This window comes from Nycticebus coucang, chromosome 18 (assembly GCF_027406575.1).
Source record: "Nycticebus coucang isolate mNycCou1 chromosome 18, mNycCou1.pri, whole genome shotgun sequence".
In the NCBI taxonomy this organism is placed as follows: domain Eukaryota; kingdom Metazoa; phylum Chordata; class Mammalia; order Primates; family Lorisidae; genus Nycticebus; species Nycticebus coucang.
Window position 1 is genome coordinate 58,130,077 of NC_069797.1, and position 12,437 is coordinate 58,142,513.

General features: G+C 39.6%; 1 protein-coding gene across 7 annotated transcripts in view; it reads left to right on the top strand.

Moving 5' to 3' along the window:
- The window catches only part of ATP6V0A1 (ATPase H+ transporting V0 subunit a1), a 70,286-nt gene that overhangs the window by 11,184 nt on the left and 46,665 nt on the right, over positions 1 to 12,437 (top strand). For 4 of the 7 annotated variants that reach the window (XM_053569235.1, XM_053569236.1, XM_053569232.1 and 1 more), the window contains exons 3-7: positions 1,610 to 1,688; positions 3,421 to 3,518; positions 4,065 to 4,193; positions 10,796 to 10,899; positions 11,243 to 11,369. In XM_053569235.1, coding sequence (XP_053425210.1) covers positions 1,610 to 1,688; positions 3,421 to 3,518; positions 4,065 to 4,193; positions 10,796 to 10,899; positions 11,243 to 11,369 — 537 coding nt within the window. The remainder of the gene's footprint in view (positions 1 to 1,609; positions 1,689 to 3,420; positions 3,519 to 4,064; positions 4,194 to 10,795; positions 10,900 to 11,242; positions 11,370 to 12,437) is intronic. The other 3 variants (XM_053569237.1, XM_053569238.1, XM_053569234.1) reach the window with 1 other exon arrangement.

A 12,437-nucleotide genomic window follows, 5' to 3' on the forward strand; every position in this document is an offset into this window, starting at 1 on the left:
TCAACATAGGGAAATAGGCCTATCATACTGATACATACATGTGGTACATGTCTGGTCTATGAAAATTAGGTCAACTTAAGGAGATAATCAATGTAGGAGGTTCTACTGCATTTTTTTGTTGTTGTTATTGTGATTAACATCATTTTTCATTTTAACTCTTCGATGACTGGTATAAAAGAATATGGTTGATTTTTATATGTTCTTATATCCAGCAACCTTGATGAAGTTCTAATAGTTTGCCAGAAGTCTTTGATTTTCCATATAATCAATTTATTATCTACAATCTTATTTCTTCTTTTTAAATCCTTATCCTTTAAATAACAGGTTGAGGAGAATAATAGCAAGCTAATCAGTTAGGATTCTGTTTGGCTGTACATAATAGAAAACTCCAATTGTAGGGTTTTACTTTTCTCATGTAACATGAAGCCTAGCTTCACGCTATCATCAGTGTCCTAAGGTCATTCTTTATTTTTGGTTGGCCGTCCTTGAGCTTTCGGCTTTTGTTCTTAGGGATAACATTGCAGCTCTTGGCCTTTCCTCCATATTCTACGCAGGAAGAAAGGAATGCAGGGAGGAAGGGGAAGTATCTGTATTGGGAAGGAAAAGTCTCCCAGAGGGGTGGCACCCGTAGCTCAATGGGTAGGGCGCCAACCATATGCACCAGGGCTGGTGGGTTCAAACCCAGCCCTGGCCTGTTAAAACAAAAAAATAGCTGGGCATTGTGGCGGGTGCCTATAGTCCCAGCTACTTGGGAGGCTGAGACAGGAGAATTGGTTGAGCCCAGGAGTTTGAGGTTGCTGTGAGTTGTGACACCATGGCATTCTACTGAGGGTGACATAGTGAGACTCTATCTCAAAAAAAAAAAAAAAAAATTTAGATTTTGCTGGATGTGGTGGCTCACGCCTGTAATCCCAACACTGTGGGAGGCTGAGGAGGGAGAATTGCTTGAGCTCAGGAGTTCGAGACCTGCCTGAGTGAGAGTGAGACCCTGACTCCTAAAAAAAATGAAAAACCCATCTGGTCGCCATGGGAAGCGCCTATAATCCCAGCGGCTTTCAGAAGCTAAAACCCTGGGATGCCCACAGCCAGAGTCTGTGGTTGCAGGGAGCTATCACACTATTGCACTCTGCTCAGGTATAGGATGGTACTCTGTTTCAACAACAACAAAAACAGCAAAGAAATAAAAATAAAAAATAAGCTAGGAAATAAAAAAAAAGAAAGAAAGAATGAAAAGTTTCCCAGGAATCCTTAGCAGAATTTTTCTTAATTTATCATCGACTAGAACTATGGCCTACTAAAGCTGCAAGGGAGTCTTAAGAAATGGCGGGGGGGTGGGGTGGGTTAGTTGTGTGGTTGTTGCCTTGAACAATATTTAGATTTTTTTAAAAATAAAGAAATAGAGCAAAAAGCCATGTATCTGTCACATGTGTTCCTGTTCCTGACTTTAAGGGGAATTTAAAACATTTTTTTCTTTTAGAGGTGAGGTCTTACCAAGTTGCTCAGATGGAATGAAGTACAATGGCTATGCCAGCTGTGTTGCTTGTGAAAACAGATGAAATAAAAATAGATGCAGTATTTGAATGTTTGGTATTGTGTTTTTATTTTTCAGTTAAATCCAGATGTAAATGTTTTCCAGCGGAAATTTGTGAATGAAGTTAGACGATGTGAAGAAATGGATCGAAAGCTTCGTACGTGTATTTTGGTCTTGTTTGATGTTCCTTTAATGAATCATTTGAATCATTTGTCTTAGATAGAGACATTAATTAGTCATCTTTTTTTTGAGACAGAGTCTCAAGTTGTCACCCTGGGTAGAGTACCATGGCAAAATAGCTCACAGCAACCTTCAACTCTTGGGTTCAAGTGATCGATCCTGTTGCCTCAGTTTTTCTATTTTAGTAGAGATGGGGTCTTGCTTTTGCTGAGGCTGGTCTCGAACTCATGAGGTCAATCAGTCCACCTGCCTCAGCCTCCCAGAGTGCTAGGATTATAGATTTGAACCCCTGTGCCTGGTCAATTAGTCATTTTAATAAAAACAATACTATAGTAGAAAAAGGAAAGAGGAAAAATCCTTGCTGGGTGCGGTGGCTCACACCTGTAATCCTAGCACTCAGAGGCCGAGATGGTGGATTGCCTGAGCTCACAGGTTTGAGACCAGCCTAAGCAAGAGCTAGACCCCACCTCTTAAAAATAGCTGAGTGTTTTGGCAGGCACCTATAGTCCTAATTACTGGGGAGCCTGAGGCAAGAGAATTGCTTGAATCCAAGAGTTTGAGGTTGCTATGAGCTATGATGCTACAGCACTCCTACTAAGGGTGACAAAGTGAGACTGTCTCAAAAAAAGAAAAATCCTACAGTGGAAACTTTGAAACAACAAGTTGTAAGCTAAACACACTGTGGTTATTATTATTTTTTTTTTTGGCCGGGGCTGGGTTTGAACTCGCCACCTCCGGCATGTGGGCCCATACCCTACTCCTTTGAGCCACAGGCACTGCCCGCACTGTGGTTATTTTTGTGTGACATTACAATAGCAAAACTGCATTATAGAATTCTGAGAGAAAGGACCCAGAGCATCATCAGTTCTGGATGCCTGCTGAGCTACCTTTTAGTTTGATCTATTTATGAGAGGGGAAACTAACACTCACTAAGGTTAGGGTGCTCATGTACCTGAGTTCATTCATTTCCCACAACATTCCTTCAAGATGAAAGTTACCTGATTTAATGATTGAGAAAACTAAAAATTAGAGGTTTACTCACTTGCCCTAGAGTATAAACAGTTGTGATGGATCAGTATTTGAAGCTAGGTTATTCTGTCTGGTTCCAAAATCCATGATCTTGCCACATGACTTAGCCAGTTTGTGGTTAACTGATGGGTGAATTTGGTCCTCACTCTAAAAAGGAAATGAGTATTGTCACCTGAAACTTTTTTCTTTTGGTGTTTTGGGTCCTTATTACATTTTCAGCATTTTTGTTTTTATATTTTATACTTAAAACTGGCCGGATTGTTTCAAATGTAGTGAATCCCTTTTAATCTGGAGTTGTCTCACTAGTGCATTAGTTGTCAAATATTCAATTGACTCGTACTCTTTATTTACAGCTCTGCTTTTCCAGAGCTGTAGGCAGAATCGTAATGCTGTGTGGTGGCAGCTGTAGAGGGTAGAGAGTTGAAGCAGATAATAGCCAGTGTTAAGGCCAAAAGAAAGAAAGAAGGGACTTGTGGGATGATCACCCTCTTTGGAGTAGTTTTAGAGAAAGTGAAGTCCGAGAAAAAGGGATGTAGAAAAAAAGGATGCTTCTTTTATATAAAAGTATCTTAGAATGAAACTCTTTATAGCCAGGTTTTAGATCTTATTTTTTTGCCTCAAATAATGACAATGCCAGGCATGTGCAGCTAGACATAAATGTTTTGACACTATCATTTTAGGATTTGTTGAAAAGGAGATAAGAAAAGCTAACATTCCAATTATGGACACTGGTGAAAACCCAGAGGTACCCTTCCCACGGGACATGATTGATTTAGAGGTAAGTAGTTTTTCTGAGAAAGCCAGATAAGTTTCTACTTAGTTGCAGAAATTACTTTCCATAGTGGTTGGAGAATAAAATAATTCTTGATAATTTTGTCAGCATTATCTGTTGATCTTAAGTTTCTTGTAGGTGGGACTGAAGTGAATCTTTTTATGATATCAAAACAGGACTCAAATGATATATGTCACTGAATAAATATTTATTGGCTTGTTGAAACTTTATTGGAGTAATGTTAATTTATATAGTAGTTTATTAACCTTGTAGACTAAAGGAACAGCCAGTGGGCTTTTCAATATTTATTTTATCCAACTGAAATCCCCCAAGAAATTTACCGAGTGTACAATAGAATCTATAGACAAAGACCATTTTAAGCAAAAGGATTTTCATAAAGGAAATTGCTTTGATAAAACCACAGTGTCTAATGGAGAGGGGTAAGGTACCTTTGAACTGTCAATGTGGCAATAGTTCTGTGGGATGAATTCATTTAATATCTTTCAGAGCAAGCATGTTGAGTTTAGCTTGAGTTTTCTTTTGTTCCTCTAGGCCAATTTTGAGAAGATCGAAAATGAACTGAAAGAAATCAACACAAACCAGGAAGCTCTGAAGAGAAACTTCCTGGAGCTGACTGAATTAAAATTTATACTTCGCAAAACTCAGCAGTTTTTTGATGAGGTCAGACTATTGTTTCTTTTAGTATTTGAGCAGCTGATACTTTACTCATACAAGTGGGCCATATTTTTATTCCAGTAATTATTTTAATTTGCTATTTTGGAAACAATACCATTTTTGCACCCTTCTTTAGTTGAAGAAATGTCAGATTCTGTTCCATTTTTCATGCAGTACACAGCCAGCCATGGTTTTGTGTTTTTTCACATTTTCTGCAATTTTTCATCCCAACATGGAGGAATCCCTGAAGAAGTCATATAAATATATTTAGTATAAATCTTTACATTATATTCATACTTAGATATTACAAGGTAAGTATATACTCAAGGTTAAAGTTGAAGAAACAAACATTTGGTTGTACACAAAATTGTAACACAGGTTTAATTGCCAAACCTTTTGTCAACAAACTTTATTTTCTATGTTTTCTTTTCTTTTTTTTTTTTGAGACAGAGTCTTACTTGTTGCCCTTGGCAGAGTGCCATGGCATCATAGCTTCCAGCAAGACTCTTGGGCTCAAGCGATCCTCTTGCCTCAGCCTTCCAAGTGGCTGGGACTACAGGTGCCCGCCACAACGCCTAGCTATTTTTAGAGTCAGGGTCTCGCTCTGCCTCAGGCTGATCTTGAACTTGTGAGCTCAGGCAATCTACCTGTATCAGCCTGTATCAGTGCTGGGATTACAGGCCTCAGCCACTGTACCTGGCTTACCCTATGTTTTCTTATCAACTTTTGAGCAGTTTCTAGTACTTCAGATAGCACATGTCATACTGATTTTTCAAAAGTTTTTCCTTGTGTTATATGGCAATATTTGTAGGATGCTTGTTTGAAACTCCTGGATTTTCACATAAACTTAACTGTATTACCTTCTAGGGAAAAAAGTTTAGTTGCAGGGTTAAACACGTAGGTCACTAAGTTGCCAAGTCACAGTTTGCTGAGGTGACCCCATGAAAGGATGTGGAGCAAAGCTTTTGCAGAAGGCTTCCTTCTCCTAATTAATTAGCTTTCAACCTGAATGTGTTTTTTTTAATGGCCTAACATATGAGTAACTATCTTTTTGACAGGTATCTTTGGTACCAGATTAACAATATTAGACACCCAGAGATCATTCCAGTCAGTTTAGTGTGCCTTCCCATAAAGTTCTTTATTTCCTTTGCTCAACAAAAAAACTTGGCAAAGCTTTTAAATATAGAAGGCCCATTTTAGTTGGGATCTGGTATGTTCTCAGTTTTACTTTTCATTTTTGCCTTTTGAGGAGAGATCATTTCTCCGTAATTCACTATGCTGGAGCAGGCTCAGCTGAGATCTCAGAAATATAAATTATCAGTCCCCATCCCAGACCTACTGAATCAGAAACTCTGGGAGTGAGGCCTAGCAATCTCAATTAACAAGGTCCTTCTGAAGCATGCTAGTTTGAAAACTACCCGGATAGAGAAAATCTGCCAACGACATGATAAATTTCTCAATAACTCAGGATTCGACTCAGAGGAGCCATGCTAATTAAAAAGATCTGCTGGGGCGAGGGATTGGGAGAAAGTTCATGTGAATTTTAATTGCCTGGTGCTCCTAAGAATCAAAGTTTGCTTATATGTCAGTAGAATTTTGATGTGAATATTCAGCTTGCTCTTGGAACTAATGGATCAACACTGAAGTACAAAAACAAAAAAAATTCAGCTTGCTACTGAGTTTAGAATTTTGGGACTGGCAGTGACTTCTTTCTTCAGTCCCTGATATCATCACATTAGAGGGTATGGGGCAGTGTGATTACGCTTTCCAAGTGTTTAAGGTCTTTTGCAGCAGGCATGGCCACTTATGCCATATGATTTTAAGCTTTTGACTGCGAAATATTTTGGTGTGAATGATGCCTTTAGGCATTTAATACAAGACAATCCTTTGATGCAAAGGGCACTTTTAGGGATTCAATACAAGATGTTCCCTTTGGCTGGAAGGATACCTGTAGGTAGCATAGTTCATTTATGAGTGCTCTGCAGAGAATTAGTGAATTCCAGTATGCTCACTACCTTATTGAATTTTGATTCATTAATTCACTGATTCATTACTTGATCGAGCATATAATGAGTACCTACTCTTCGTGAGGCATGGAATGAATAAGATATGGTCATATCAGAAACATCCCCGAACAGAGTGCCTCCATGAGCTCACAGGTATGTTCTTTTCCAAATGCATCCAAGCTGCTGCTCACAGATCCAGTGTAAACCTGGCCTCATGATCAAAGCTCAGATATTTTTAGCATTATTTGAAGCTTAATCCTCCCCATTTTTCCCTTTTGACACACCCTTTAGTTCACTACAGTGATGTTGCTGTTACATATGAAAATGTCTTTCAGAACCTCCAAAGGTTAAGGATTGGCATGAGCTTCCTATTCTGGTTCATTTTAGGAGAAATTCTGAATAAGACTGACAGATGGACTGTCTTAAAGGAATTAGTTATTTAAACTATCAATTTTCCAATCTAAAAACTAGTGAAAATAAAACAAAACTTTCACTTTGAAAGATGATTAAAGATTTTAATACTGGTCTCGGCATCTGTAGCATAGTAATTATGGCGCCAGCCACATACACCAAAGTTGGTGGGTTTGAACCCGGCCTAGGCCAGCTAATCAATAATGACAACTGCGACAAAAAAATAGCCAGGCGTGTGGCAGGCACCTGTAGTCCCAGCTACTAAGAAGGCTGAGGCAAGAGAATCGCTTGAGCCCAAGAGTTTGAGATTGCTGTGAGCTGTGATGCCATAGCACTCATCCAAGGGCAACACAGTGAGACTCTGTCTCAAAAAAAAAAAAAGATTTTAAAATTATAAGTTATGGATTTAGAAAATTTTATCTTGTGATTATTAAGTCTAAACACTAAATGTTCATCCTGCGAAGGCAGACTCTTAAGTCTTCATGACCTTCATGCACTATCCAAAGTGGGTTGTTTTCCCCATTTATACAAAGCATTCTGTTTTTTTAAATCTCTGGAAATACTTAGAGCATGAGGCCTTGGCTGTGAGAGATTCTTGGGCTGCACTGGTCGTTACTTCCCCTTTCATTCCTAGAACCCTAGCAGCACAGGTAGTCTTCTGGCAGGAACTGCTCTGCCTGTTCTTCCCACTAGCACACAGCCTCAGCCAGGTCCCTTCCCACAGACCTACTCTGCCAGTGCTCAGCAGCAGCCTCAGGTGTTACTGTCTTGACTGGAGTGACAGTGTCTGTGCTTGCAATTCTACGCTTTAAATAATGCAAAAGATAAGTAAACTTGGGACCCTCAAATACCAGAAACTCAGGGTTTTTCATGAGATTTTTCTTCCATGCCTGAAATTGTAATGTTTGCAAATGACCTAAAACACTGCCAATTTTAAACTCTTCTTCTTTTTTTATAATTTGGTGAATACAATCAATAATTCACAGCAAAAGATGGCTAAATCAGAAGACGATTCTTTGCATATGTAGGCATAGGGGTTATAATTTGCAAGGTGTAGGGCGGCGCCTGTGGCTCAGTCGGTAGGGCGCCGGCCCCATATACCCAGGGTGGCGGGTTCAAACCCAGCCCCAGCCAAACTGCAACCAAAAAAAAAAAAAAATAGCCGGGCGTTGTGGCGGGCGCCTATAGTCCCAGCTACTTGGGAGGCTGAGGCAAGAGAATCGCTTAAGCCCAGGAGTTGGAGGTTGCTGTGAGCTGTGTGAGGCCACGGCACTCTACCGAGGGCCATAAAGTGAGACTCTGTCTCTACAAAAAAAAAAAAAATAATAATTTGCAAGGTGCATAGAAGGGGAAAAGTAAACATTTATATTGAATGTTCTTAGGATTGAAGATGATCATAAGTTCAACTTAGCCATTTATTATCCTGAGCATTTAAAATAACTTGTTAATGATTATCCTTTTCTCAGTCTTCTTGCTTATGAAGAACTGTAAGAGCTGGAGAGATTTCTCTGCATCTTTTACCATAAGCAGCATAACATATGAGAACATAAAGAAGACTGGAAAAGTAATGGTTAATGGCATGCAGATCTGATCCTTCTTTCCTGTCCTTCTGAGTTTTCCATCCATCTGCTTTCTTTATTTTTCTTTCCCATCTGCCATCTCCTTTGGGGCTTGGGTGAATCCCTTCAGTGATTAAATGTGATTTCTTTTTTAATGTAGATGGAAATAACTGTTTTTTTTTTCTTGGTAATCGATGTAGCTTGAACTGGATATGCTTCTTGCACTTAAATTCTGCAGAAACGGAACTGAAGTGCTACTGCTTCCTTTTTATAAGGCACAGTGTTCAGTATTCTGAATGGGGAAAGGGGTAAACCAGAGGGTGTAGTAAATAATGTAGAAGACTATTGGTTGTGTTGTTACTGTATTGGAGAAACTAGGTACTCTTAAGATTTAGATATTCAACAAAGTGGTTTTACATATTGTTTTAAAGGCCCTCTATTATTAGTTAGTAGTTTTGGTCAGTCCTACTTATTAATTTGTTAACTTTTCTCTCTAAGATTTAGGATTCTTAAGTATTAAGTAGTGAAATTAGTAATTAGAGTTTTATTGCAAGTTTTGGTTTAATTTTAATTCTGTTGGTTTTTATTCTCAGAGTCCCATATACAGTCTTTGGTGTAGTCTAGCTACTAAGTGCTGTTTACTATTCCGTCAGTTGTCTGCTTTAGAGCACATGAGGCTTAGGAATTATTTAAACCAGGTCTTATGAACCAGGCAGGCAAGGAGTGTTTGTAAGCATCAATCAGTTCCATTGGGAGAAAACTGAAGTACAGATTGAAATGTGTAGTCATTTGGATCCTAAAAACAAGATAGTTGCAGTTAGCTGATTTGATTTCAAGTAGGAAAAAAGAACCCCCTCACTTCCATGTGACTGGTGTCCCCATAATCTTACCTTATACTCTTCCAAACTCATGATAATATTTCTCTGCCCTTCTGGTATACCCATTGCCTGCCTATTTTTTTCTTTTTTGTGTGTGTGTATGTTTGTTTGTTTTTGATTAGCATTGATCATTACTCCAAAACAATTGCTTTTTACTCAGTTCTTCCCCACTTTTTGTTACATTTATGGTCCTGTGACTTTATTAAGGAAGGTTCCTTTGTGGCATTTTTTGGTAGTGTGGTTGACAGAAATAGCATCAAATTGAAATTTGGAATGAGAATGAAAATTCTCTTGACTGTTTTTTTTTTTTTTTTTTTCTTTCACTTTTGAAAAGTAAGATTGTTCTGGTATACTTCTAGTCTTTGGTCAAACAAATAGTCCATAGATTTTAAAGTTGGGGAGATGAGGCAATTAATTGGACTTTATTTTTAGGAAGGCTTCTTCTTTCTGATGGGAGTTAAGAGTGGTAGGATGAATTGGGTAGAGAGAGGCTGAGAAACAGACCTATGTGTGGGAAAGTCTTTTTCCTACATTTCATTGTATAAACTGTCATGGTGGAAATCATTTTAAATCTAACCAGTTAAGCCAGCCTATGAGCTCTAGATTGGTTTACTCTCTGTTACTTTTTCTTCGCTTTACTTGATTCTTGAGCTGTGTTCTCAAGAATCCTTCAACTGTCAAGCCTATGTGAACTTTCTAGTATTTCTAGATTCCTAGCCAGAAATACAACATTCAGAGATGTTTTCATTATTTTTTCTCTTTATGGATGAAATGGAGGCCCAGTGTATTACTTATTCTTTTGAAGAAATAAATAATTTTTAAATCCCATGGTTTTGAGCATTTTATACATGACCGTGAAGAAAATTCTTATGTTCTGTAATTTTTTTTTTTAATTGGACAGAGTCTTACTCTATTGCCCAGGCTAGAGTGTTGTGGTATCAGCCTAGCTCACAGCTTAACCTGGCTTTAAGCAATCTTCCTGCCTTGGCCTCCTGAGTAGCTGGGATTACAGATCCCATGTCCCGCCACAACACCTGTCTAATTTTTCTGTTTTTGGTAGAGATGGGGTCTTGCTCTTGCTTAGGCTGGTCTTCTCCTGAGCTCAAGTGATCCTCCCACCTTCGTCTCCCAGAGTGCTAGGATTTTAGGCATGAGCTGCTTCACCTGGCCCCACATGTTCTGAATTCTTCAGAACCTGAAAAATCTAGATATCTGTAGATGCCCTTTCTGTCTTTCTCCGTATCACACAGCATTCAAGACACTGAGAGTGCCTTGCTTTTTCCTTCAAAAGAGAGTTTCCCTCTTTCACATTCTCACACAGAGAAAATTCTGCCTAGAATTAAATGTTGAGAGTATCTGCAGAGCTGCTTCATTTTTGCGTAAAAGCTTCCTGTCTACTAATTTCAGCTTCCTATCTACATGCAAAGGTAATTCCTGGTACTTTCGTGGTTCATTCAGGGAAATATAGGAGAGAAAATGGCTTCCACCAAGTAACAGATTTATACATGTCACCATCATGTAATTTTTTTTCCTTTATTCCTTATTTCTAAAACCATTTCCCAGATGCTTCACTGGGGCAATTATGCTTTCTTTACCTTGGATTATTTGTTTTCTTCACTTATTCTTGTCTTCTTTTTGTAGTTTTTTTTTTTCTCCCAGTTTTCATCCTTATTTTCTAAACCTGTCTCCTGGTTCCTCGTTCCCTGCATGCCACTAACTATTTTCATTAGATATTAATTGATTTGTGAATTCAGGCTGAATTGCATCATCAGCAGATGGCGGATCCAGACTTGTTGGAAGAATCCTCATCCCTGTTGGAGCCCAATGAGATGGGAAGAGGCGCGCCTTTAAGACTTGGGTAAATCTCTCTTCAGCCTTCCTATACTCAGTGGGTCATGTTTTTCTTTGCTGTTCAAAAGAACAATGAGGCCAGGGACTCATTCGCTAGTGGGATGCATCCTCTTCTGAGCCTATCGAGAGGTGGTCCTAAGTCCCTGTGGATTTAGTTCCTGAGTTACTCAGGAGCTTTCTGCTCGGTCCAGAAGTTAGATCAGGAATAGGACTCTGGCAGCCCTTCTTACATAACAACACCTAGTGTCATGTGTGCAGTCTTTGCTCTCCTTTCACTGCCATTCTGTGTCTTCATTCCTCCCATTCCATGACGTGGAATAGACTTCCCAATCTGCTTCTTCTTCCTACAGCTTCGTGGCTGGTGTGATTAACCGGGAGCGCATCCCTACTTTTGAGCGCATGCTTTGGCGAGTGTGCAGGGGGAATGTGTTCCTGCGACAGGCTGAAATCGAGAACCCACTCGAGGATCCTGTGACTGTAAGACAAGGAGATTGCGTCTTGTGGAGTAGGTCTTGTAAAGGGAGCCCAGAGCAGTAATGCAGCATGGGGCCACGTGAATCTGACCCTTCCACAGAAGATCCCTTATGTTTATTTCTGTTTTGATCTGAGAGTTTGCAGGACTGCTGCTTTCCGCTAATTTAACTTCCTTATGTACATATATGATGTATAACGACATATGTATTTTTAAGCCTTACCATTTAGGTGCTATTTTGTTTGGTAATTTTTTACCCACTTATTTTAAACTTTAGCTTTATATATTTTCTGTTATTGATCTGCTACTGAAATAAAATTTGCCTTTTATGAAAATTAACTTTTTTCTTTTTTTGAGACAGAGTCTCACTCTGTCATTCTGGGTAGAGTGCTGTAGCTCAGCACTAGAGAACTCAGCCTAGTTCACAGCAGCTTCAAACTCTTGGGCTCAAGCAATCCTCTCACCGCAGCTTCCTAAGTAGCTGGGACTATAGGCATCTGCTACCACACCCCAGCTAATTTTTTTTTTTGAGACAGAGCCTCAAGCTGTCACCCTGAGTGGCATGGCATCACAGCTCACAGCAGCCTCCAACTCCTGGGCTCAAGTGATTCTCCTGCCTCTACTTCCCAAGTAGCTAGGACTATAGACACCTGCCACAATGCCTAGCTATTTTTTTTGTTGCAGGTTGGCCGGGGTTGGGTTTGAACACACCACCTCTGGTATATGGGGCTGGTACCCTACTCATTTGAGCCATAGGTGCAGCCCCCCCCTTTTTTTTTTTTAGACAGAGTTTTACTATGTCACCCTCAGTAGAGTGCTGTAGTATCACAGCTCACAGCAACCTCCAACTCGTAGGCTCTCTTAGGCTTAAGTGATTCTCTTGCCTCAGCCTCCCAAGTAAGTGGGACTACAGGCGCCTGCCACAACGCCTGGCTATTTTTTGTTGCAGTTGTCACTGTTGTCTAGCAGGCCTGGCAGGTTTTAAACCCGCCAGCGTCCGTGTACATGGCTGGTGCTGTAATCACTGTGCTACGGGTGCCACACCTAATTTTTGTTTTTTCTTTTTTTAGTAG